The 25530-nt window shown below is 48.5% G+C and overlaps 1 protein-coding gene across 4 annotated transcripts in view; it reads right to left on the bottom strand.

The window, feature by feature from the left end:
• MYO5B (myosin VB) overlaps positions 1-25530 on the bottom strand; it is a 149207-nt gene that overhangs the window by 102084 nt on the left and 21593 nt on the right. For all 4 annotated transcript variants that reach the window (XM_048290812.1, XM_048290814.1, XM_048290813.1 and 1 more), the window contains exons 2-4: positions 16215-16325; positions 12509-12680; positions 10104-10248 (exon numbers count right to left, since the gene is read on the bottom strand). In XM_048290812.1, coding sequence (XP_048146769.1) covers positions 10104-10248; positions 12509-12680; positions 16215-16325 — 428 coding nt within the window. The remainder of the gene's footprint in view (positions 1-10103; positions 10249-12508; positions 12681-16214; positions 16326-25530) is intronic.

The raw sequence follows: 25530 nt of genomic DNA, 5'->3' as shown, positions 1-25530 counted from the left end.
GTTTGGCCACTATGCAGGCACAGTGTGCAACACGTGCTTAAATACACTCCGTTTTGGCAGTGCCAACACAGAAGAAAATTATTATGGAATAAAAGCTGGATAAAATGAAGTGTTCTGGGTGAATACTGCCTCTGCTGCAGCATGGCAGTGCTGTCCCATGTCTTCCTGGGGCTGGAGGGGCTCCTGTGCACCTCAGGGCTGCCACCACAGGTTGTTATGCTGCCACAAAGAGCATCAAGGCTCTGCTCCCCACATAGCTCACGTGATGCTCAGGTTGGAAAATCAACACCCCGACCTGGAGGTAGGCAACACATCTTTTTGCAGCTATTTGCCGTGTTAAGAGCAATGCCCCTCAAGACCACACACGGTAAGAGATGGGTGAGGTCTCCAGCCCAGCAAAACTAAGAGGGGAGTCACCGGTGCTTTTACAACACATGAAAAATGTCATGGAATCGTAGAATTGCTAGGGTTGGGAAGGACCTTTACAGGTCATCTAGTAACAGCCATGAACAGGGACACCTTCCACTATCCCAGGTTGCTCCAAGCCCCATCCAACTCAGCCTTGGACACTGCCAAGGATGAAGCAGCCACAGCTGCTCTGGGCAGCCTGTAAAACTTCCCTCTTTATATCTACTCTAAAATTCTAATAGACACAATTTTTTAAAGGCAACATCTAAAGGTGCTGCCCAAGGCAAAAAAAGGTCAGTTGTCTATGCAGAGAAAGGGCACTTCAGATTCCTCTGCTGATTAGCACTGGCTGCTAATTACCAGCCTTTACATCAAGGGAACGTATTTCCCTGCCTGTTTAAGCGGTCAGTCTTTCACCTGCAGCAATGCAGAGAATACTGCTGCCCTCAGAGGAGCCTCCAAACAGCCTGGGAAAGGCCTGGAGAAGCATCCACACTGCAAGCTGCCCAGCTGGACGCAGCTGTCCAGCTGAATCAGAGCAATCAGAGGTGTGGCACTGCTCAGCGTTTCCATGTGCAGTTCCCACCACTTTATCTAATTAAGCCAGGGCAGAACACCCCTGAAAAATCCTCATTTCAGAAAAGGGGATGGTGGAGCCATGGCAATAAAAAGGGGTTTGAAACCAAGGATGGTTCTCACCACGCCTCTGCCTGAGACAGAAGAGACAGGGGACAACCTTAGTGCAGATATTTACACCCAATACCCTCAGCCTCCAGCAACACTGCTTGAAAACAGTATTTGAAGACAAATATACCTCAAATGCTCTCCAGACATATATCACCAGTCAGAATTTTTCCAAAGTCAGCTTTCTTGAAAGCAATAACCTGAACCCATGAGAAGGGACCTGGAACATCTAGTATGTGTCTTCATAGTCATCCCTTCAGAAAACCACTACTGGCACAAGCAGCTTAACTGCACAACTTCATCCTGGTCTCTGCAGCAGGAGCAAAACCAGTTGCACTAAAAACACAGCTTCTGCAAGAGGGAAAAGGATCTGGAATAAATGAAAGCAGAGCCAGACCCTGTGAATAATTGTCAGGGGTCACTCCAGCTTTAATCCCACATCTGACACTAATTCTCCGCGTCGTGGAACGAGTCAGTAAGTCTCCCCACCATGGAAATCATATTTAACCTACTTCTTTCAGGTTGCTCGGAGGATTAGTGTTCATAAAGCAATCTGAAGGTTAAAAATCCTTTAAGTACTGCAGTCTGAATTGAGCCTGACCACAATGAGAACACCTACAAAAGGCCCGATGCATTTCTCTATTGACAGTGCTTCAAAGGCTAAGAATGAGCAAAGCCACCACATTGTGTTGCTAGAAATATTTAAAAATGCAATAATTTAATCACCACTGTTTTGCATCCCTCAAGTGCTAACGATAGTGATGAATAACTGAGACAGTCCAACTCTGCTTTCAAATGAACAAACAGAAGTTGCACTCTGGAGGAGAAAATCAGAGTGCTGCAGCATTGAAACACAGAGAACAGCCATCTCTGAAATGGTCTCCCAAGCCAGGAGCTGTTCCCATTTCAGTGGGATAACTGGAATTTGGAGCAGCATCACTGTTGATAGTGGCAGCAGCTTCTTTTATTTGTTGGCTCTAATTTGGGTTTTTAGAATCCCTGGCACTGACAGTCAAGGCAAATAGAAAACCACAGCTAGGGGCAGCTACACTTTTCCCTCAGAGAAACCCAAGAAGGTATTTTGCATCCAGTCGAACAAGAGTGTTTAAGGACTTGTTTTCTGTTTGCATTTTCAAATATCAGCTGCAAATGCACATTTTATGCTGCAGCTGCTGAAGCCAGCAGCACTCTAAGGACAAATTTTCACGTGCTGCAAGTTCATTTGGGTCATTTTTCACACTGTATCTTTCATAAATGGCATGGGTTACCCTATACAACCCTTTTTTGGTCCTTCTTTTTTTACACAGAAAACTATATTTAACAAAGAAAACTTCTTTTTTATAGGGCTAACTTTTGATACAGTGCCACATACCAGTGGGGGGAAAAAGTACTATTTTCACCAACAACCTACACCCACATCAGAGCTTCAAAATACATTCTGGTCACAAAGAAAGAGTTGGATTCCAAAGATGTGGACTTGAGCTGAACTTGATGATCCTGATGGGTCCCTTCCAGCTCAGCATATTCTATGATTCTGAGATGCATAGGGGGTGATGCTTTCGCCAGGGTCCACCCTGCGCAGCTTTGGAGCCCATTTGCTCACACACCCCTGGGTTTCAGCAAGGACACAGAGAGAAAACATGGCCTTGAATATCTCAGTTGCTGGGAAAAACTCTAAAAGCAGCACCTTGGCCCAGAATGGGTAAGGATGAGCCTGCAGCATGATGCCTGGAGACCAGGAAGGTGCAGCATTAACCTTCTCCTGCGCGGGGGTCACTGCCAGCTCAGCAGGGCAGGCCTGATCCCTCTGTCCCACACTATTTAACACGCATCAATCCACGTTCCTAACGCCGAGACCAAGCCCCACGGAGCACATCGCGGCGTCTCTGCAGAGGTCAGAGTCCTTGCATGCGGTGTTCCAGCACTCCAGGCTGGAGAACTCCTGCAGGCCCCTTCCCCCCAGAGGCTTTGTGCAGCCGGCTGGAAACGCCCCTCCAACAGCACAGAAAATCCCCACAGCTCCAAGTTCGTACGAAATGCTGAGCTGTCTCCAGTCTTTCCCCCGTTCCCATGGGCAGGCAGGCAGGCAGGACGACCTTCTCGCAGGACTGATGCTTTGCACACCCCGTTGGGGAGGAACACAAGCTCCGCGGCCTCACGGAAACGAGGTCAGCGATTCTTTTGTGTGCTGTTCCCAATGAGAGAAAAACACGCGCCCGGCCAGTTTCCGTGGCTCTCTGGCACCCTGATGCTCTTTTCTGTTCCGGGATCACACCACAGAGCATCCCTGGCTCCAGCCCAGGCCACCTGCAAGCTGCTGGAGCACTGCAGAGGGAGGAGGCTTGGGACTGCGTCCTCTCAGAAAGCATCACACACAGGAAGGAATCACGGGATGCTGCCCCAACAGATCAGGTTTGGAGCACCAGGAGGACAAGTCAGTTGTTTTTCCACCCCGTGCCTGTCCCAGAAAGAAGGTCCTTCTGACAGACTTCATCACCTCCATCATCCTAAGCCACTGCCGCTTGGAAAACTCCCACACTACCATCTGATTAATTACAGTTGGTGAATATTAGGAAAAGCCCAGAAAGGGATTTTCAGAAACCATGCTCTGGGTTCTCCATCCTGACACCTCCAGAAGTTCACTGAGGATATGGGGTGGCAAGCAGTGACTGCGAGGTGGGCAAGGCCAGTCACAAGTCTTTGGGCTCTGATGTAATTATGCTGCTCATAAATACTGTTTTGAATATTTGATGATACTTGGTGTTACAGCTTTCTCCCCTCAGAGCTCCAACAGTTCTGCATCACAGCAGTGATCACATGTTTGATGTAGGCTACTACCCCTCCTTCCCAGTCAGTGATATTTCACACACACACACTCATTACTCTCAGTCAGGCACTGGCCTTTCTCTGCCTTAAGCTTTCCCATGCCAGTTCTGTCCCATTTATGAGTATTTATGATTTTTCTATAAGGGATGTCTCATTTGTTATTAAATCTGCTAGCAAATAGCATAGTCCTTATTCTAAATTGCCAAAAAAAAAAAAAAAAAAAATTACATTTAAAAAAAGTTCATCAGTTGCCCACTTATCCCCAGAGCATCTCTGTCCTCTCCCACAGCAAGTAAGACCAGAAGGTCTCTCCTCCAGTCCTTGGGAAACATTTCCTGGAGTGTCTCCCAGTTTATTTTTTTCTGTGTATCACCTCTGGAGAAGAAAAGCAATCCCTGAGGTCTTACACCAGCACCAGCACGTTTATGGGATAGCTCTTGCAAAACCTGTTCCACTCATCCCTATCCCACTTTTAACTCTAAGCAGAAGAGAACCCTCTCAGTTTTGCACCTTCCTAAATTCAAGGCCCTTGAGTTGTTTTTCTTCTGGTCCCCTTTTTAGACCAGAGCTTTATTTTTGGGATGACCCCTGCTGCACAGCCCTGGTGAACTGCAGCACAGCTCAGCCCCACAGCTCCCTGCAAGCCCCCGACCCAGCCTCATTCCCCTGGAGACTAAACCCTCGCCTGCCTTTAATATAACACAGGATTCAGCCTTATTTACTGTGCCAGTCTGATTCCTCTTGCATCTCTGTCGGGGGTTACTCTCTCTTTTAACTCCTATCTGCTCTCTCTTTGTACAGCTTTAAATCTCCTGTAAAGGCTTGAAATCCAAAGTGCTATGAAAGGACATCCCCCACTGTGTCCGTACCCCTCCCTGAGTCTATTTGCTCATGTTGCTGCAATTTCTGCTCTTTTCCAGCACCAGCATTGCCCCCCACAGCAGAAATGAGACCAGCGGTCACCTCAGGCAGCCCCAGTGGCACTGTCTCTCTGCAGGACACAGACATTTCCCCTGTGGCTGCAGGGAGCAGGGATTCTGACAGTGCAGTGCAAAGCCTGGGTGCACTAACTTCCAATAAAAATGGAAAGCCACTGCTAAACAGAGTTACCTGTCTGCAGCCCAAGTGTTTGAGCACTTGGTGACAGAAACAGCGTGTGGGCAGTGGGGCTGAAGGGAGGAGACACCCTATTTCCATACAACTTATAATTCAGGAATTACACAACAGATGCCGAGCCTGGTTCAAACTGCAGACACCAGGGGTTATCTGGTACCCACTGAGCTGCAGTTCAGACAAGATATGCATAAGTTAAACTCATCTATCGAATCACTCCTGCATTTCTTACTTCATTTCTTCTGCAAGAACTATCAACAGCACTGTGAGCAGATCCTCATGCTGGGAAGGAGGAAACTCCAGTCTAACCAACAGGTCACCAGGACAATTACCTTCCCACTGACTCTGCAAGGGTCAGGTAAGGTCTGCAGAGCCCTTCCATGCTCCTGGCAGAACATTACGATGTTCTGCCATTCAGATTTATCAACTGCATGTGAAACAGACCCGAGATGTTTTTGCCTGGCCACACAGAACAGCTTTGCAGGGATGCATCTGTGAAAGCATCAGCCTGATGGATGCCCCAGCAAATAAAGCCCCTGGCACTTGACCCTCTCCATGCACTTCTCAGGAGGCTTTCACAAGTCCTTTATTACCTAAGATCTTTGCTGTGGTAAGAGCTGAACACTGGATTTCCTTTGTGTTCGTTACCTGCCATGGGCTCTGCCATGTCACACCAGTTCAGGGGCCCACACAAGGGAGATGATGTTCCTACCACACAGCGAGACCCAGAGCTGCTAAATGGAAAGCACACAGAAGGGGTTGACAATACCTTCAATATTTGATTTATGGTTTGAGCAAAGATAATCTCTGCTGCCTGCTCCCTGCTTTTGAGGCATGTTTGTCAGCCTTTGGAGGGCCCATTCTTCTGCTCCAGTGCCCACAGCGCATGCCTCTCTCACCTAGTGCTGCTCAATTCTGTATGTTATTAAGTATAATGCATGATTTCTATTTCAATCAATAAATAAAAACCTACAAAAAAACCCCCACAAAATAACTACAACAAAACCAAAACAAAACAAAAACCAACACAAAAAAAACCCCCACCAAACCCAAAAGCATTAAGAAACCTTACTTGGCCTGTGCCCAGGATCAACCCAGCTGGTACAAAAGGAAGAGACAGGGGCCAAAGACAGAAAAGTCACACAAATACATCCACTGCAGTGATTTTCCTAATAGACTCAGCCCAGCATCACATGAAAACATGGTGACCATACTGACTAGTCGAGCTGGGAAGAATTAAAATGGAGCTGCAGACAAGAATATCTAACTAAAAATATACCTAAAGCTTCCAAAGGTGGGCAGGGAGAAGCTGGTGTTGCACTGTCACCATCCAAACCTCCTCCATGGAGCTGGCAACAACTAGTGGGTCACATTCATAGAGAGGGACAGGGGTCAGAGCATGAATCATGGAATCTCTAAGGTTGGAAAAGCCCTCCCAAGACCATCGAGTCCAACCTGTCCCAATCCCCACTGTATCCCCAGCCCAGAGCGCTGAGTGCCACGTCCAGGCATTCCTTGGACACCTCCAGGGATGGGGACTCCAACACCTCCCTGGGCAGTCCCTGCCAAGACCTGACAACCCTTTCCATGGGGAAATTCCTGCTGGTGACCTACCTGAGCCTCCCCTGGCCCAGCCTGAGGCCGTTCCCTCTCCTCCTGTCCCTGTTCCCTGGGAGCAGAGCCCGACCCCCCCGGCTGCCCCCTCCTGTCAGGGACTTGTGCAGAGCCACAAGGTCCCCCCTGAGCCTCCTTTGCTCCAGCCTGAGCCCCTTTCCCAGCTCCCTCAGCCGCTCCTGGGGCTCCAGCCCCTTCCTAGCTCTGTTCCCTTCCCTGGACATGCTCCAGCCCCTCCATGTCTCTCTTGTCCTGAGGGGCCCAGAGCTGTCCCCAGCACTGGACGTGTGGCCTTGGCAGTGCCAGCACAGAGCAGTGTGAAACATGTGCTGCTCAGGTCAGGCTGCCTGCAGCAGAAATACAGGTTTTCAAGAGGGAATTTCTGCCAGACTCCAGGCTCCTGCCCAGAGCGATGATACACACAGAAATTAGAGCCGGGATGGGGACACACAAGGGATCTTTTGTTCCTCTTCGAGAAAAGCAAGAATCAGCCAGGGCATCAGGCTGTGCTGGCTCTCCGTGCGACCATGGCACAGCTCTCAGACTGCTCCCAGGAGGGTGAACACCTTCTGCAGCCCCCAGCAGGGTAAAAGGCACCAATCCCACTGCACCTCGCCAGGACAGGACTGTGACCAGAGGAGGTGCCTGCACGTGTCCCAAGGCACTCACTGCTTCCAACCCCACAGCCATTAACAATCCCTAAATGAGCCATCCTTCCACCATCCCAACACTTGACTCCACCGCCTCCACCAGCAGCACTTGGAGCAAATTAACTCCATGCTGCTCACTTTGTTTAAAACAACACTGTTTCAGTGAATCGAGTGTGTTTAGTCCCACACTGGGTATCTGGGGAGTTTCTAAAGAGCTGATCACTGTAAAAATTAGAGGACGTCACATATGAATTTTAATCACTTGCCCTTTTTGTTTGGGGGTTTTTTTAAGCTGTTTCACATGCAAGTGCTGCAAAAACATCCTCTTTGTGAAAAGCTCATATTTAAATGGGAGTTTTAACGCACACTGAACCCACTGTAGGTGTTCAGGTGATTTGTGAACAATTTTGACTCAAAAAAGGGATCAGGTGGTGTTACACACCCTCTGCAGCCTCTCTGTACACCCCACTCACTGCTTTTTTTTTCCTTTTTTTTTTTTAATTGGCACTTTCTGATGACAGGACAAAAGCAAACACAGGATGCCACACAGTCACCTGTGAAGGTGCCTCCAGTCCCATCTCCTGAGCACCAAGCTCGAGGCAGCGAGGAAGCACAGGAGCACGTCACTAACACCTGCACACACCGACTGCCTTACACTCTGCCCTGGCACCCTGTGTCCGCATGGCCATGGCACACTAGAAGTTCAGAGAAATAAAAGTCTAATTACCTCCAATTTTTCTCATTTAACAGAGAGTCTTGGATTTTGTGCCCTTTTCCCTTGCCATCCACTCGATCCCATTCAATCCCCTCCACTGCGCTTTCCCCGCGCACTCTGGGCCACTAATGGAGATGAAATATTCAAGAACTCAGAAGACTGGCCAGACTGTTTTCCTGCTCTCAATCACCTTGCAAGTTTGACCTTCTGAGACAGAAGGCTTGAGTTTTATTCCTCATCTATAAGGATGCACCAGACATAATCCAACTGTTTAAAAGCTGAACTGCAAAACAAGTGATATTTTTGGACCAGTTCATGTTTAACAACCCATATCCCACCTTGCCCCAGTGGACTAAAGCTGAGCTGCAGACATGAGACATCCCACAGAGTCAGCATTTCAACTGAAAAAAGGGCAGAAAGAAGTGTGTTCAGTGCCCTTTATCTATCACCTCGGGGCTATGCCTGCTCACACCCTCCTCCAACAGCTCCACCACTCTCCTTGGAGCATCGCGGAGGGAAAAGATCAGAGCAAACTGCAGAAGGCACAACACCCACCCAGGAGCTCTCAGATTTAAAACTCTGTGTGTTATGTTTTAAGGCACACTTCAAATAACCAGGTAGATTCCTATAATCCATGTCCCAATCTCCTCTCAGCCCCGTCTGAAACCCTCCTTTGTACCCAAGCCTGCAATTACCATAATAACAGCCCAAAACAGAGAGCACCAGAGGAGCACTGAGCAGCGAGCACCTTGCTTAAGAGCTCTGAAGGTGGTTATTTTCCTGTCCCCTTGAAAACAGAGCAGTCTGAACCACCCAGATACAGCAGTTATCAATTATGAGTTGCTATCAAAGTAGCTTTACTCTGATAAGGACGAAAGCAGAGACAAGCATTGTTGGCTAGAGCTGTCTGTTAGCCCACTGCCTGCAAAATTACTCAGTGATGTGGGAGAACAGTGTGTTTTCCCTAGCACAAACTTCAGCAGAAAAGCGAGTTGCTGCCTTGTATTTCAGACACTTGCCCAGGAAAACCCACGGGTGCTGTTGCCCCACTGGTCAGCAAAACCATCGTATCTTCTAAAAGAACCATGCAGCGTGCTGCTCAGCCTGGAATTACACAAGGACAAAATCCCAAGCCTTCCTCTTCCTACAGGCAGTTCCCCAAATTCTTAAACTCTTCTCAAAGCAGTTTTGCACAAAGCACAAGCACTTGCAGAAGTGAATTGCAGGCTGGACTCGGTTTGGGTACAATCCATCTGATCTCTGGCCACAGCAGTGCTCTTCCAGATGCATTTCTGGACTGAACTCTGGCTCATTTCTGATTAGCAATGCATCCTAACTCACCACTGAAACCCAGACACAGCAGAAAGCAGGTTGCAATCCTTGGAAAATGGTTCAGTGCTTACTCTTGCTATTAAAAGCCAGGGCTGTACAAAAATCTCGGCTAATCCACAAGCAAACATAGACACACTGTGTGAGTCCTGACAACTGTAATAAAATGATCCCTGGTACAACAATTTTCAGTTTCCTCTCCAATTCTCTTTTGAATCATGACTTATTTGTTAAGAACAAAATCCTACATCTATCCCCAGGAACACAACAAGCACGGAAATAAAGTAAAACTCTCACCATATCCATCTGGTGAAGACACTGCTTTGAGGGATCCATAAATATCTCCAAGTATCTCCCAGTCACTCCTAACTCAAAATCACAGTGTCTCCATAAAACAACAACTAACATAATCTTCTGGGTTTAGTCTGATTATTTCACCAAATTATCTGAAATGTGGTTTCCTCCAAGCTATTAAACGTTGACACTTGCAGAGTGGTTTGAATTTCTTCCAGGAAACTCATCCAAGCAGCAGCAAGAGAGGGATCCCCCTCCAAACCCCTGAGTTCCTGAGGACCACAGGGATCCCCATCAGCCCAGCAGTCTGGGTGCAATACAGGGGTGAAGTCATTAAGCAGAATTCATTAGAAATACCTGACCTCCAGCACACTCTCTTTCACAACTTTGTTTTCATCGAGTATCTGGAGTATTTAATGGCATCTTTGCCCACTTTTGACCCAAACCCCCATGGCTGGGCCCCCACTGACCTGGCCATCTGCTTGTAGGCTTCCTCAGCCACGGCGAAGATGTGGGGGTCCATGTCCCCCATGTTCTGGCCACTGTAGGCATAGATGACATCCTGCTCGTAGATTGGCAGCTGCTCATAGGGGTTGATGGCCACCAGCACGATACCTTAGGGCAGACAGACAGGCAGGTACGTCACAAACCAAGCAGGGGGTCGATATTTCAGGCTTTTCAGGGCTTGTGTTAGTTGCTTCAATAAGATTTTTAAAATACGATGATTGAAAGTTAACAGAAAAAGGTGAGCAGTGAATGGGGAAGGGCTCATAATTCTTATCTCAGCATCTCCTTCAAAGGCCTGTGCTTTGACAGCAAGGCAGTAAGCCCCCATACATCTACAGAGGAGATGCACAAAACTGGTGAGAAGAGCAAAAACATATAATAATCTCCATTGTGTGAAGACAGGCTTTGCAGGAGGGGTGAGGAGAGATCAACACAGCCTGAGCCAGCACTACAGAAAAGCAATTCCTGCGCAACCAAAGCTCTGCTAGACCCAAACAAACAACCCCGGGCTTTTCCCTGGCTGGAGTTGCAAGTAAAAGCTCCTAACAAAGAACGTACCCAAATCAAACTGAAATACACAAATCACGGGAAAGGAATGCCAGAGCCTGCTCTGAGGCTTTAATGTCTGTCTCCTCTCCAGCTCTGGGCACGCCGGAGGAGGCAGTGAGCTGGGAGCTAATGAGAGGCCAAGCCACGCGTGGTGCTCCCTGTGTGCTCCGGGGAGCTGCTCTGCATCCAGGTGCTGACAAAGCCTCTGAGGAGTTTCAGGTCGGGCAGGTCTCAGCTGTTCCTGTGAGGAGCTCCAGGAGCACCTGGTCGGGTGTTGTGCTCCCAGCCCAGTAGGTTCAGGGCTCAGGCATGCTCCAATTACAGGAGCACAGCAACTCTCAGCTTGTAGCAAACACCAGGAGTGCGACTTAGCCCGCCACGAAAGGCAAAGGTCGGTGAGTGTCACATCACCTGCCCCTGCAGGACATTGACCCAGCTGCTTCACCCTCTTGAGTCCTGCTCCTGCCTGTTTGCTTCCCGGTTCTGCTCAGGTCAGACGCTGGTTTTCCCTTACTCACCAAAACCGCAATGCAAACCAAGCCGAAGGGCTGTCCTTAACTTCAGACAAGCACCTTCCTGCCCTTCTCAGCCACTTTATAACCAAAGCACAGGGTATGCTGCACCCAGGCAGAGCTTTGTAACTAAACCTACACAGCCCAAACCCTGTATGCCCATTAATGCTGCACTTGAGATGATCATGAACCTTCACAAGAAGCTGCACTCATGAAACCTCACTGATTTTGGGTGAGAGCAGGCCTGCGGGTGACTGAAGGCACACGTGCAGCTGCAAGTTATGACAGTAGTTAATCACTGCACATCATTAAATACTGAAAGTTAACATTACAGAGGGTACGTATTTCCAGGGCACAGCTTTAAAAAGTCACCTCCTCCTGCCAAGCATTTCCTCAACAACCCTAAACTGCAACACTAAATCATAGCTGTACACACCAGCCTTAACAGGACACAGAAAATGGCTTCCCAGTGCCAGAGGGCAGGGACAGCTGGGGTATTGGGAAGGAATTCCTGGCTGTGAGGGTGGGGAGGTCCTGGCACAGGGTGCCCAGAGCCGCTGTGGCTGCCCCTGGATCCCTGGAAATGTCCACGGCCAGGTTGGACGGGGCTTGGAGCAACCTGGGATAGTGGAAGGTCTCCCTGCCTGTGGCAGGGGGTTGGAACAATATGATCCTTAAAACCCTTCCAACCCAAACAAGTCTGGGATTCTATGAATTGCCTTCTTTCCTTTCTTCTTAGTTTTTTAAGGTGAAACTTGTTGCTGTCCATTCACAGGTAACCGCTATCCTAAATGGCTTTGGCAAGGCATGCTCCCCAAAAATCACAAACCCAAGTTCACACCTGCCCTCCTCTTGCTCTGAATTCAGGAGTTAGATGATTCCCAAAGCCACGAAGAAAAAGAAGGAAATGGAAGTGCCAGGAGGTTTTTTGCATTTTTTCTGGAGGAAAAGCTGCTGTGGACATTACCCAGTAGGATCACTCTGTCTGGCATGCTGCTGTTCACTGATTTGCTAGGTCCTACTTTTTCCCTGTGGGGGCTGCCAAGCACAGGCAAGGCTGGCCTCAAACCCATCTGACAAAATGTTCCCACTAAGAGCAGGTGGACCATGAGCTCAGCAAGTTCACGGTTCACAGTCCTCAAAACCACCTCTGGATTTACATCCTGTTGACACTTGTGCCGCCCTCCCATCCCAAACCCCCAGTCCCTGGACTTCCCTCACGCTGCAGCCTCTGGTTTATTGTCTCAAGGGGTTTCTCTGTGGCCCCACAACCTTCCAAGAGCTGAACGTGTGGTCTAGACACTCACCACAGTAGGTGTAGATGTGGTTGGACTCAAGGAACCTGACTTTGAGGTTGTGCAGGACGGCAGGCTCGTGCAGGTAGCTCAGGGCTGTCAGGTCGTTCTGCCCCACCAGGATGTCCGGATTGCGCAGGAAGGGCAGCTCATTTCCTTGGAGGTCAATGGGATATTCGTAGAGCTGAAGAGACACACATGAGGAACACGAGAACACACAGACAACAGCTCCTTTAATGGCTTGTAGCTTTTCCAAGCATAACTCCTGCTACTGTGAAACACTTATACACCCTGCTCTAAATTAAATTAAAAGCCCCTCGGTGATAAATGCTATAGGGACTCAGATGACAGACTGCCAGGTGACAGGTCACCCCTCTGGTAATGGCTCTGAGCTGATCATCACATGGTCCTGGTGGACACTGATGGTCCACAAGCACCAGCCTGGGCATACCTGAGTTGTTTTCAGGCCAACCTTGGGACGAACAGCCTTTAGCCAGCTCTGAGCAGTGACAGGCACCATACAGAAACCCACAGCTTCATCTGATCTAAGCATCTTCATGCTCTTGGAAAAGCAGCCTCATTCCCAACTAGACCACGTTCTTACCATCAGAGCGATTTCTCAGCTCATTTTTAATTCAAGTTACTTTTTTACCCAAAACCTGACACCCCTTGAGGCAGAGAGGACAGAGAGAAACACGGAGCCCCTGCTGCTGAAGTGTCTGAGGAGCCAGGTTACGCTGCTGAAGTTGGCATATGGGCAGCCTTATGCTATTTTTGACTTGTCCCCAAATGAGCAACAGAGCCATCAACTAAAGAAAAACTGTTATTTTTTTTCCTTTACAGAGGAGGGGAAAAAAAATTGCCAGTGATGCTGCTTTGCTCAGGGTGCCTCAGCAAGGAGGCCTGATGCTCAGCTCCCATTGGAAGGGAGGAATTCCAGTTTCCAGTCAAAACCACAGCCCCTGCACTGGCACCAGATCACCACCCGTGCAAACAGCACAAGGAAAGCTGACCCAAGTGCAGGAGGACAGGCTCCCTCAGCATGTCTGACAACCTCAGGCTGGTTTTATCCTCCAATTCCACGTTGTCAATGCCAATTTTCGAGAGTTTGCACTCAGCCTCACATCTTAATGGCAAACACACCAGGGATGCTTTGCGATATTTGAAAGTCAGCTCTTCATTCGGAGGGAGTACTCCTGCATACAGAGCAGAGCCAGAAACCACAAAACCCATGAAAATTCACTTAAAGCACAAGGACAAAAGGCAACACTGAACAGTTGGGTAATTCATGTTGGCTGTCAGGAACAAAAGGCTTTCCACAGCTTTGAATCCCCGGAAGATACATGTGCTAGGTATCTCCAACCTGATGCACACAAGTGCAGTTCCCCTTTGCTGGAGTTTTTCAGTCCAACATGACACGGATCCAGGCAGGACTTCATACAGAAGAGCATCAAACAGGGCACCCCCAGAGACCCTGCGTCTCTTGCACAACCCCAAAATGAGATGTTCCATGTTTCACCATGACAGCGACATGCTTTTTAAGCTACTGCCTACAACACCTGGTAATCATTTCATCTCCTTGTACTTTAATGTTGCTGATCCTGAACTCAGCTGCACAAAAAGATTAGGCCTTGAAGGACTCCTTAGCCCCTTTAGTTTCCAGGGAAATATCCAGATTAAAGAGGAAGAAAATAATTCCCGCCCAAGCACTAAAACTGCTGGAGATCTCAGCCAGGAAAGGATGGTGGGGGTTGTAGCACTCAGCAACAGAAGCAGATGTACTTTGGCAGCCTGAGCACAGGTGGAAGAAAGGAGTTTCTGTGGACAAGGTGCTGTGGGCACCCAGGCACCCATCAGTGTCCAGCCCTGGGGAACAACAGCACAAGGACCTGGAGCTGCTGCAGCCAGTCCAGAGGAGGCCACCGAGATGCTCCAGGGCTGGAGCCCCTCTGCTCTGCAGCCAGCCTGGGACAGCTGGGGCTGTTCAGCTGCACAAGAGAAGGCTCCAGGGAGAGCTCAGAGCCCCTGGCAGGGCCTAAAGGGGCTCCAGGAGAGCTGCAGAGGGACTGGGGACAAGGCATGGAGGGACAGGACAAGGGGGAATTACCTTGAGCTGAAGGACAGTAGGTTTAGGTAAGATACCAGGAATAAATTCTTTGCTATAATGGTGGTGAGGCCCTGGCACAGGGTGCCCAGAGAAGCTGTGGCTGCCCCTGGATCCCTGACTGGACGGGGCTTGGAGCAGCCTGGGACAGTGGAAGGTGTCCCTGCCCATGGCAGGGGGTGGCACTGGATGAACTTTAAGGTCCTTCCAACCTCAACCATTCCACGATAAGATGATGATTCTATGCCTGCTGCTTCCAAGGGATTGTGGGGTGGCATCTGTGCATCTCCTCATCCAGATTAATCACTGTGGAAGGCAAAAAGGCATCAAGCTTCCCCCCTCTTTTATCCTCCCCAGAAAGCTGCTCTATGCTGGAAGAGCAAACTGGGCAGGACAACAAAAAAGCAGCTGAGGCTGAGCCAGAAAGAAGCAACAGCACCAAGCACTGGGTGCAGATCCCAACATCAACAACGTTCTGTGCAAACCCGGCACACTCACACACCGCCAACAGCCCATGCTTGGGCTGCTCTGAGAGAAAAACTGTGTTGATTAACTGCCTAATCAACCACAGCTCATTCCTGTTCTCCATCTTCCCATCAGGCAATATGGTGAAAACGCTCCCCACAGCGTGGAAATGGCTGGCTCGGAGGGGATGGGAATTACTCGCCCTGCTCAGAACACGTGGATTTGTAGTGGGTGGTCTCTACTAACTCTTCCAAGCAACGGAGCAGATCACCCTCTAGACAGCTCAGGAAACCCCACCTGCCCGATGAAGAGAGGTGGTTTAGGTTAAATTCTTCATGAAAAATGTATTTATTCTTCCTGCTACACCAGGCAGTTCATGGTGGGTACACAGCACGGCTGCTCCCTTCCCATAAACCGAGTTCACAGCTGATGCAACTGCCATGGTTAACTTCATCTGCAATTCCCTGCTGTCACCCAGCATCCCACTCCACGAGGTTTTTGTGTGGAACAGGGAGCAGCTGCTCCTCCCCAGCCTCCATCCTGCTCTGGGGATGATTTATTGCTGGCTGCACACACAGCCAGGGCTGTTTGTGCATTTGGAACCAGCACTCGCTAGAAAACATCTACATTTAAATGAGTTTTGTGTTTTTTTCTTTTAAAAGCTTTTCTTATTAAAAAATAAAGCAGAGAAAAAAGGGGTTTACATAAGATTATACTCAGAGAGAAAAACTAAGGTGTGGAGAAAGCTGTTGCACAGCAGTCACCTCTGAGCCGCGCGTGGGTTTTCCATCAGTACCCGAGGTTGAGTAGATGCCACCAGCCGTGCTCTCCACAATTTGTTCAGCAGCAAAAAGCACAAACTGGCATTTCTAACACACTGATGGTATTAAAAAAAATACATCCTGATATTACAGACTATTACAAGTTTTCCAGGAGATGAAAAGAGATGATGGAGGTCAAGGGCTTTTCTCACAACCTACTGTAACACAAGTGTCTAGGGAGGGAGCAGGCAGGAAAAAGCTGGAAGTGTTAAGGCAATAAAACACATTTTAAACCACTTCACAGAAACTATGAGATGGCTCAGGCTTCTTCACACATTAATTCGAAGCTTTAAATTACTAAAAAGAATAATGACGTTCAAAAGCTTACAGTTTCATCTTCAAGTTTCAGCTGGAGGCTTTTATCTCCCTCTTTGTAATCCTTGATAATTTCTGCCGATCTCCAAACATCATCAGGGTCAGGAATCCAAACCCTAGTGTACTGGAGAGGTGAAAAAGAAAACAAAGAAAAAGTTTAAAGATGACTAAATCTCAGGAAATTGAATGAGAAATAAATTAATTCTCCATTAATATAGTCTCACACTCATCGCAAAGTCAGTGCAGCTAAACCATTTATTTTAGTAAAAGAAAAAATAAATCCAGTTTTATTTCTTGGGGTAAATTACAGTCCAGCAGTCTAATTTTTCAGTCTAATTTTCTCCTGGACAAGGTGTACACTGGCTTGTTACCAATCTAACAAAGCAGGGTAAAGCCTCAAGGTAAACATGGAATTTAATTTCCCTGGGAAAAAAACAGCTTTCCAGAAGACTTTTATGAAAAAATACAATTCAACCCCTGCAGATCCTGCACCAAAGCATGTTTATTTTGCTCCAAACAAGGCAGTTTGTTCCCCACAGAGCAAGCCCTGACCCAAACTCACGGACCGAGGCAGGCAAACGACAACACCAAAGCCAACTCCTTCAGCTGGAGGTGAACAAACAAACAGGCTCCAGGAACACGCTCAGATTTAAATGAACTGGGGGAATTAGGTTAAAATTAACCTTTTTTGCATCTACAAAGTTAGACCTGCCGAAGGGGAATTCCCGAGGCAGACCTGTGCAGCCCAGCCCAAGTGCCCATGAGGGTTTTAGCTGTTGGACCCATGAAGCCAGGCTGGTGCTGGAATCATCCAGCCTACACAGCCAACAGGAACCCTTCAATAACCACTGATTTAGTGGCATTTTGGGGTATCTCTCTCCTCTGTTCTTCCTGTTGATTGAAACAAGAGCTTTATAACCTTATTTGTATTCCAAACACAAGGGGGTGGGGGAAATCCCAGCAAATCCAAGCGACAGCAGCACCAGAGCCCCAAAGGCAGTTTTGGCCTTCATTTGAAACCAAACCTCAGCACACAATGTCCAAGTAACATTTCATAGCACCCAACGAGTTAAAGCAGCAGCAGACACCACCTGACAGGCCACTTTGCAGCCGAAAAGCAATAGATTTTTATACATTACCACACGTAATTATTTTTAGAACTGCTCAATAGCTGCAACAGCAGGAACCTTTAGATGTTAATGGAGCCACATAATTGTATTTCCAGAACAACAATTTTACCAGGGAGTGGAGGAAAAGATGTGAAAACTTGAATTTTCTCAGCACACCAGCTCTAGCACCCCATGAGCCTTCAGTGCTCTCCCTGCCACGAAGAGAGGGAGGCTGCAGTGGGGAAGGGGCTGGGTGGGACCCCGACCAGCCCCACCACTGTGGATTCATCCAGTGCCAGCTCTCTAGAGATTCAGGCACGCTCTAGAAGTGCCCAAAATAGCCAAGGATCAGGATGTACCAGGCTCAGGGCAGCTTCAAACACAAGATGTTGCTGGCCTTGGCAACCTAGCAAATTTTCCACCTGCACATGGGGCTGGGCTGAGCCCTGGACCTGCCTGGACAGGCAGCTGCAGACAGGGACACACTGGCCCCAGAGCAACCCAAACTGGGGTGCTTGGGAACCCTTTGCAGGTGAAATTTGGGTACAGCTCCAGCAGCAGCAAGAGGGCACATGGGCCACACTCAGCAATTCATCACCAACCATGGCCAGGAGTCACCCAGGTGTGACAGGAGGCTCTGAGGGTGACAGCTCTCAGCACCCACTGCCCACAGCCTGGTGGAGTGAGACTCCATATCCCACCAGCCACCCTGCCCACAACACTACATAGTTTCAATAACAAAAATAAAACTGATTTTCCCAGACTTTGTGCGCACACACACACACATGCAAATGGCCACGCAGGACAGAGCGTACCAGGACAGAAGTGTCTGCAAGACCCCAGGAGCCCCGGGAACAGCCCTGGCTGGCAGGTCTCAAATGTGATCAAGCACTCCCCACACTGAGTGCCTCCCATCGAGCTGCAGAGCCGGGGGCTGTCAGCACAGGCTGCTGTGAATGCACTTCCCCAAGCATCCCTAATGCTGTCCTCTCGTGCGTGCACATACACACATCCAAGAAGGGGGAACACCATTCATTCTGTCATGCTTCTCCACCGTCCTTCCCTCCCCGCTGTGCTCCTGCAAGTGCTCAGCCCTCCAGGCAGGGCAGGCTGCTACACAAACCCCCATCCCTCTCACCCATAAATCCCAGATATGTCAACCACACAGCGCTGGAATAAAAGCACTTTGTCACTGGCACATCTTTACAAGGCCAGCTTTAATTAGAACCTGACAAGGCTTGGGGGCAGCCCTTGGTGGAGTCACGCTGGGCTCACCACCCTCACCTTCCCAGCATTCCCTGCCTCTGACCTCTGCAACCTGCTCCCCCCAAAGCAGCCTCACACCCCCTGTTTGACAAATGAACCCACATGGGTGAGAGTGACCGTGTCACCAAAACCAGGGTGCTGGCAGTGCCCACCCAGGCATGGGGAGAGCATCCCTGTGAGCTGCCACTTCCCATAATCACACCTCCAGCACCATTATACCCCTCCACGAGCCTTGTCTGGGCTTCCTCAGAGCTTTAAAAGCCTCTTGATCTTCTGGAGGAGCTTTTTATAAGGGAGAGGGCACATGGGTCCATCTCAAACTATGGGGAATTATAAGAGAGAATTGGGTTGTGAGCTGTAAAACCTACCTGCAAAGGCAGCACAGAGAGCCTTGTCCCCACCAGACCCTGGGGGGAGGAGGTGTCACACAGCTGAACCCTACAAAGGGTGTTGCTGAGGTAGGTCACGCCATATAAGGAAATACTGTGCCTTAGAAAAGCGTATAAAACACACTCAATCCTTCGAATAAACAATTCCGATTCCCTGCCGATCTTGGTCCATGATTCACTGACAAATGGTGCCCCGTGTGAGGAATTTATTATACACCTATCTGCGCATCCGTCGGTGAGCCCCGTGGGACTTGAAGTGCTGCTAAAGAAGCAGGAACGCTGGCCAGCAATAATCCCTACAAGTTGTAGGTGAGCCATAGGGGACATAGGGGATGGAGTATCCCAAGAACAGAACATCCCAGAGACGTTAAAACGGATTTTAAAGAAACATGGCAGGAAAGTTGAGTCTACAGATTTGAACAGACTCTTGTTTTGGGCAAAAGACTGGGGTTCAACTTTAGATAGGACCAATATTTTTAATCCTCGGACACAGGACGCTTCAGATGCGTTGTGGAACCGAGTTACACGCAGCAACGCAGCACTGACGGTGCTTTTGCGTCCTTGGAAGAGAGTGTGTAAGGCACTCACAGCACATGCGGCACCCAGAGACTGGACAAAGAACCACGGCAGCTGTGCCAAGCCCCTCTGCTCCGCCAGCAAACCGTAAGTCTGTCGGGGCTGTGGGAGAAGAACCAGAAGATGGTCCCTCGTCCCCTGACCCGTCTGATCCTGGAGGGAAGCCAGATGGTACCGTAAAGCTCGTACCGCCCCGCTCCATGTGGCAGCAGCTGGAGCCGGGTCACGGTGAGTGGCTGAAGCCAGGAGGGAGTGGGTTCCCTCTCGGTTTGCCTTCTGCGAGAGTGCAGCGGCAGTGGCAGACGCGGCAAGGGGAGACCGTGCAGCGCTGCGAGGGCATGGTGCCGGCAAGCAGCCATGCCGGCGAGCACATGGCAGAGCTGTGCTATGCTGGTGAGCACATGGCAGAGCTGTGCCATGCCGGTGAGCACATGGCAGAGCTACGCTATGCTGGTGAGCACATGGCAGAGCTGTGCCATGCCGGTGAGCACATGGCAGAGCTACGCTATGCTGGTGAGCACATGGCAAAGCCGCGCCACGGCCGCGCCCAGCGGCTGCCCCCACGCCATGGACAGGCAGGATCAGCAGCCCTGGAGGCTGGCGGGGCCACGGGCGGCTCTCTGCATGTGAGAGGTGAAGAGACGGGCCAGCAGACCTCTGCCAGCCACCGGACCCATGCACCTGCACAGCCAGAGGGGCCCGGCGAGCCAGCGGGACCGCGCTGTTACAGCCAAGGCCCCTGTTTCCTGAGGACTCTCGGGAGCTGATACTGTGCTAGAAAAAAGGACTAAGTAGATCGATGGGCCCTTCCTCAGGGGTGGGGGGAGGCTGCAGCATACAGCACTGGCACCAGCTTGAGCAGGAATGGCTGCAAGCTAGACATGCCGGTCCTGCAGCTGGCCCATAGAACTCTTCTGGTTTTGTTACTCAAAATGTTGACCCTGTCTCAAAGACTGCTTTTTTTTACCACACCAGCTTGCAATACCCTGCATTGTTCTGACTGCTTTTTGTGATAGATAATAATTGTAATTTGTAAGCTATATTTTTAAGCAGGAATTAAGCTTGTTACCTTTTGAAACCTTTTAAAACCTCTTAGGAAGTTAATGTTATTAAAATTGCAGTTTTCCAAGACCTAGATTTATATATATTCTGTGAAACAATGAAATATTTAAGCAGTTAATGATATTACCGTGCTTATTTTTACTTCGTGCACACTTGTTGTTGTATTAGATGTATTATTTTACTGTTCATAGTAAACTGCATGTTTACTTGTTGCAAAAAATGCATGTTATGTTCTACATTTTCCTGCATTTAGTAAGTTTAAAAATGTTCGTGTTACATATTGTTAGAACAGAAAAGGTTGCTGCAGGGATGGGGTGTACCCCCCACAAAAGACTGTAAAGAAGTTTACATGTTCTTAATTTTTCAATTCAAAATGATCACAAGATACTAATAAAGTTTTTAAGCAATTTTGTAAGTATTTTAGGGAAACCCTCTCAGTCACGGCTTGAGGCTCTGGCCAAGCCCTAGCCCTGGCTGGCTAGAGAATTATACCATCAAACCCAGGTGTTTCTGCCCTAAAAGTGTAATCATTTTGACTTGCTAATTTAATCTTTAAAAAGCTGGACCCTCTTTCAAAGTAAACTTGGACCTTCCAGCAGTTGCAGACTCTGAGTGATGGTAAAAGTTTTAGACACCTTTACATTGTTCCTCAAAGTTCTATCTGCTGAATCACTGTCATAATTCTTATTTGTATAAAACAGAAAAGGGGGAATTATGGGGAATTACAAGAGAATTGGGTTATGAGCTGTAAAACCTGCCTGCAGAGGCACATGGCAGCACAAAGGAGCACATGGCAGCACAAAGATGTTTGTCTCCACCAGACCCTGGGGGGAGGAGGTGTTACAGGACAGACCCCTACGAAGGGTATTGCTGATGTGGCAACATGAAGTAGGTCATAAGGAAATATTGTGCCTTAGAAAAGTGTATAAAACCAACTCACTCCTTTGAATAAACTATTCCGATTCCCAGCCGGTCTGGGTCCAAGATTCAATCACCAACATCAAAGCACGGGGAATGAAGGATTAACTTGACCTTGGGCTCTGGAGACAGAACCCTGGGTAAACCACTCAACCTCTAGACACTCCAGTGCTTCCATACATTTTCTCTTTTTTTTTTTTTTTTTAAAAAGAAAAACATTCCTTCAGTCCTCGCGGATGCCTTTAAACAATATGCTAAAATTAACTAGAAATAGCTCCGCACGCTCAGCCTCTAAAAAAAAATAAATAAAAAAAACATGGTTTACTTTGTGATTTTTTTAACCAGATCGCCAATAAAACAAGCCATTCTGTGCTCTCACAGCTTCTTGCATTATTCCACTCAGCTTAAGCAGAAGTTTAATAAATTCAATCCCCACCTCCTAATTTGATTTAGATTTTAGCAGGCTGCCGCTGCGGATGCAGATTAAAACCAACATTAAATTAGAAGAGGCCGGTCTTGTTTTACTGTTTCAAAGCCCTCAGCGCTGGCCAAAGGCACTCCCAGCAAGCTCTGGGCAATGTGCTCCATCACAGCAAGAAGAGATGCAGGTCTGCAGGCAAAGAGTTACAACTCCGTGGACAGAGCATCATTTTCATTACATTAAGAAAATTGTATAAACTTCCATTAAGTAAGAAATATTAAAAAACAGAGATCTCAGTTTCGTCTGGGCCCTTTAGTGGTTGCAAGTCTTCATGGCAAGCTGGACATCAGCAAATCCATCTTTATTATTACTGGTTTTTAATCCCCTGAGTTATTTAAGGAATGCCAATACTCACAGCTGACCCCGGGAAGTTTTCATTGCTCCTGGGTCAAGGGCTTTTTTCCAGGGGCATCCTTCCAACAAACTGCAGATAGAGGGAGGGCACAGCAGAAACCTCACAACGCTGGCAGTAAAACAGCAACAACCACCTCACCATCAGGAATTCAGTAACAGAGGTCAGGATATAGTATCTCATGATAAATGTTCTTCCAGACAGGTTAAGAAAATCTTATGAAAGGGCCTTAGTTGAAAATAGAAATAGTGATTTTTTTAAAAAATCAAGGGTGAACGCACAAATGTTAACTAGAACAAGGTGGAAATTGGGACAAATCTCTGTATATTTTTCTCTGTAAAGCAAGTATACTTCCACTTTTCTTCCTTTGCAGTGGGCTTATTGTTAACCTCATTCTATACTGTTCAGTGGTCCAGTATTGCTGGATGCTTTTCAAGAGGACAAAAAATACACACAAAAGAAAAACCAACACGAGGGTCAGCCCGAGAATATTTATATTTACATGTACAGCATGCAAATAGTTAAGCAGCTTACACTGAAACAGACCAATAACCACCCTCCAGCTCTCACCCACAAGCTATCTATTACTAAAATTGAAGTTTCCCCAAACTGTGCTCTTCTCAAGCAAGAGGAAAGTACAAGCTGTACTTGGAATTAAAAGTGGTCATATCACACACTCTGGGTGTCATTTTTCTCTTCCCTATTTTCCTTTTTAAACTGGCATCGAAGATCACTCCACAGAGACAATTTAAAGAGGCTCTTGGAGAAATTAAAAAAAACACCAGAGGACTTTACTTGCAGCCCCTGTATGGATGCCCACAGCCTCTCTCTCAACCTCTGTGCTAAATCAAACAAACTTCTCTTCATTACTTTTCATTAATAGAGTCCTGGGCTGCGCTGGGGGCACCAGCACAGGTGGTTTGGCCCACGCATGGCCATTGTGCCCAAAGCAGCAGGGTCCCTCATTTCCCACGAGTTACAGGTGGTTACTGAAGGAGTCACTTTGCTGTGGTAAATGTTTGTGCAAACCAACCACACCATGGGTGCTGGGCAGAGCCACTGGATGTGTGCTGGCAGGAGGGGGACACGGAAAGGGACCGGCACCATGGCTCTCCTGGGTGCCCTGCAGCCTAAAAGGCCCCTTCTGTCCCACTTGGCAGTGACTCAGGAGAAAAACTGGCTTCACCCGTGATGCAACAAAGCACAGGAGAGGGGCTCTGGCAGCAGGGCAAAATATCTCCGTTAAGGGATGCGTGGATCATTACCTTTTTTATTATTATTTACAATCCTGAACATCAAGGCAGATGGCAAACCATAATCCCCCTTCTCCCATCCTCTGAATGAGATTTTCATCCTAGGAGCAATTTCTCCCCTGCCCAACAGACAAGCAAAGCCCATATTTAGGTCAGGGCTCCCCAAGCTGTGCCATGACTCCAGGACCTGCTGACCCCTGTGTCTCACCCTGGTCTGGCTTCTCTGCCTGCTGCTGGGTACCACCAGCTGGCAAACCCTCACAAGGGACAGGCAGAGGGTGTCCCTGCTTGGTGCAGGGCTGGCAGGGATGTCCCAGAGTTGCACATCTCTCCCCTGCCCAGTGCTGATACCCGATGCTGGGGGGAAAAACCACGAACCCAGCATGTCCCACACGAGCCCAGAGGGCATCCACTCACAACAGGGACCTCTAATAGCAAAAGACCAACTTCCTCCTCACCCTAAAATCCCACAAACACTGAAAGGAGAGCTTATGACTGGAAAATCAACATGTCAACTCCAAGTCGGGGACAACACACTACAGCAGCATCATACTCTAGGGATAGGGGAAGAAAATAGCATTTTACTTCTTAAAAAGCACAAAAACATCATTTTGAGCTATAGAATGCAAGTGTTAACCTGCTGAGGGTGTTAAATGTAAAGGAAAAGACAGTGGCACGCTGCAGGAGTGTCTCCAATTCCTCAACATGAGAACGAGCAAATTGAGTGTTTCCCAGGGCTGATAAAAACATGCAAAACCGAACAGCAGAGCCAAGGAGGATGGGCATTATCTACACCATTCCTCATATTCCCTGTCATCCTCATGCTAGTGGAGATGGACACTGGACAAACACACAGCTGCACATACCAAACACCTTTAAGGCAGGGCTCTAAATTTTGGGGAGCATCTCTCCATCCCCAAACACTGCAGGGGCCCCTGAAATTGAGCAAACCATGTGCTTCACTGATGCCTTCGAAGCACGGGGATATTCTCCTCTGGCCCTGAAGAGCTGTCACGCTGATGGATGGCTCCAAGACTCCCACCAGCACTAAATCTGCTCTATCTCTCCTTGCGGGATTTTATTCCCCTGCCCAAATTAACTCCGATGATGATTTGCATAAAGTGTCACAGCAGCTGAGCAGTGCTTGGACAAGCAGCATCTGCAGCATTTATCCACTGGCTCATTAGAAGCATTTCTAACGAAGAGAGTATTTAAAAGGCTTCAGTTCATCACTGCACCAACCTCATGTCACCAAAGGCAGACAGAAAACTGGCATCGAGCACAGGGGGACTGCAGGCGAGCCCTGACACCGGGTTAGAAATATCGGGGGTACCCTTGAAGGCTTTACTTTAATTAAGTGTGATTTTCAGGACGATTTCCAAGAGTAATCAATAGTCTTACATGTAACTAACAGCCAACTCGCGTATTCCCAGCATCTCCCCCGCCACTTCTTCTGTGGCATCTCAGCGTCGCTCATTACTGCCGGCTTAATTAAGAGTGACAAGTTCAGCGTCAAGGTCTTGAGTGCACACACAGCCCTGCTCTCACTGCAAAATTCCTCTTCCAGTAAGTCATCGGATGCTGCAAAAGTACATAAAGCCCCAGGTGCTTCAGGACAGTGCAAATAAACAATTTAATCTGGGGTAAAAAAAGCAGTCCCTCCCTGGCTGGGGAGCGATTGCCTCGCGGGCTGTGAGACCAGGATTTGCTCTCGGCAATGGAACAACTTTTATTTTCACTTTGCTTCTCTACCCTTTAAAAAGCAACGAAACCAAAGGCAGGGTCAGCAAGCCTCCACCCACAGGGGATGTGCGTTGTCACCTGCACCGCCCTAACAAACACCTCAGAGCAGCCTGAGATGTCCCAGGGGAGAGCGGGGCTGGGTTAATGGGACCTGGCAGCACTCAGGGTCTCTCCGCAGCC

The sequence above is a fragment of the Corvus hawaiiensis genome, chromosome Z (genome assembly GCF_020740725.1).
Source record: "Corvus hawaiiensis isolate bCorHaw1 chromosome Z, bCorHaw1.pri.cur, whole genome shotgun sequence".
In the NCBI taxonomy this organism is placed as follows: Eukaryota; Metazoa; Chordata; class Aves; order Passeriformes; family Corvidae; genus Corvus; species Corvus hawaiiensis.
This window is presented reverse-complemented; position numbering and strand designations above follow the sequence as displayed.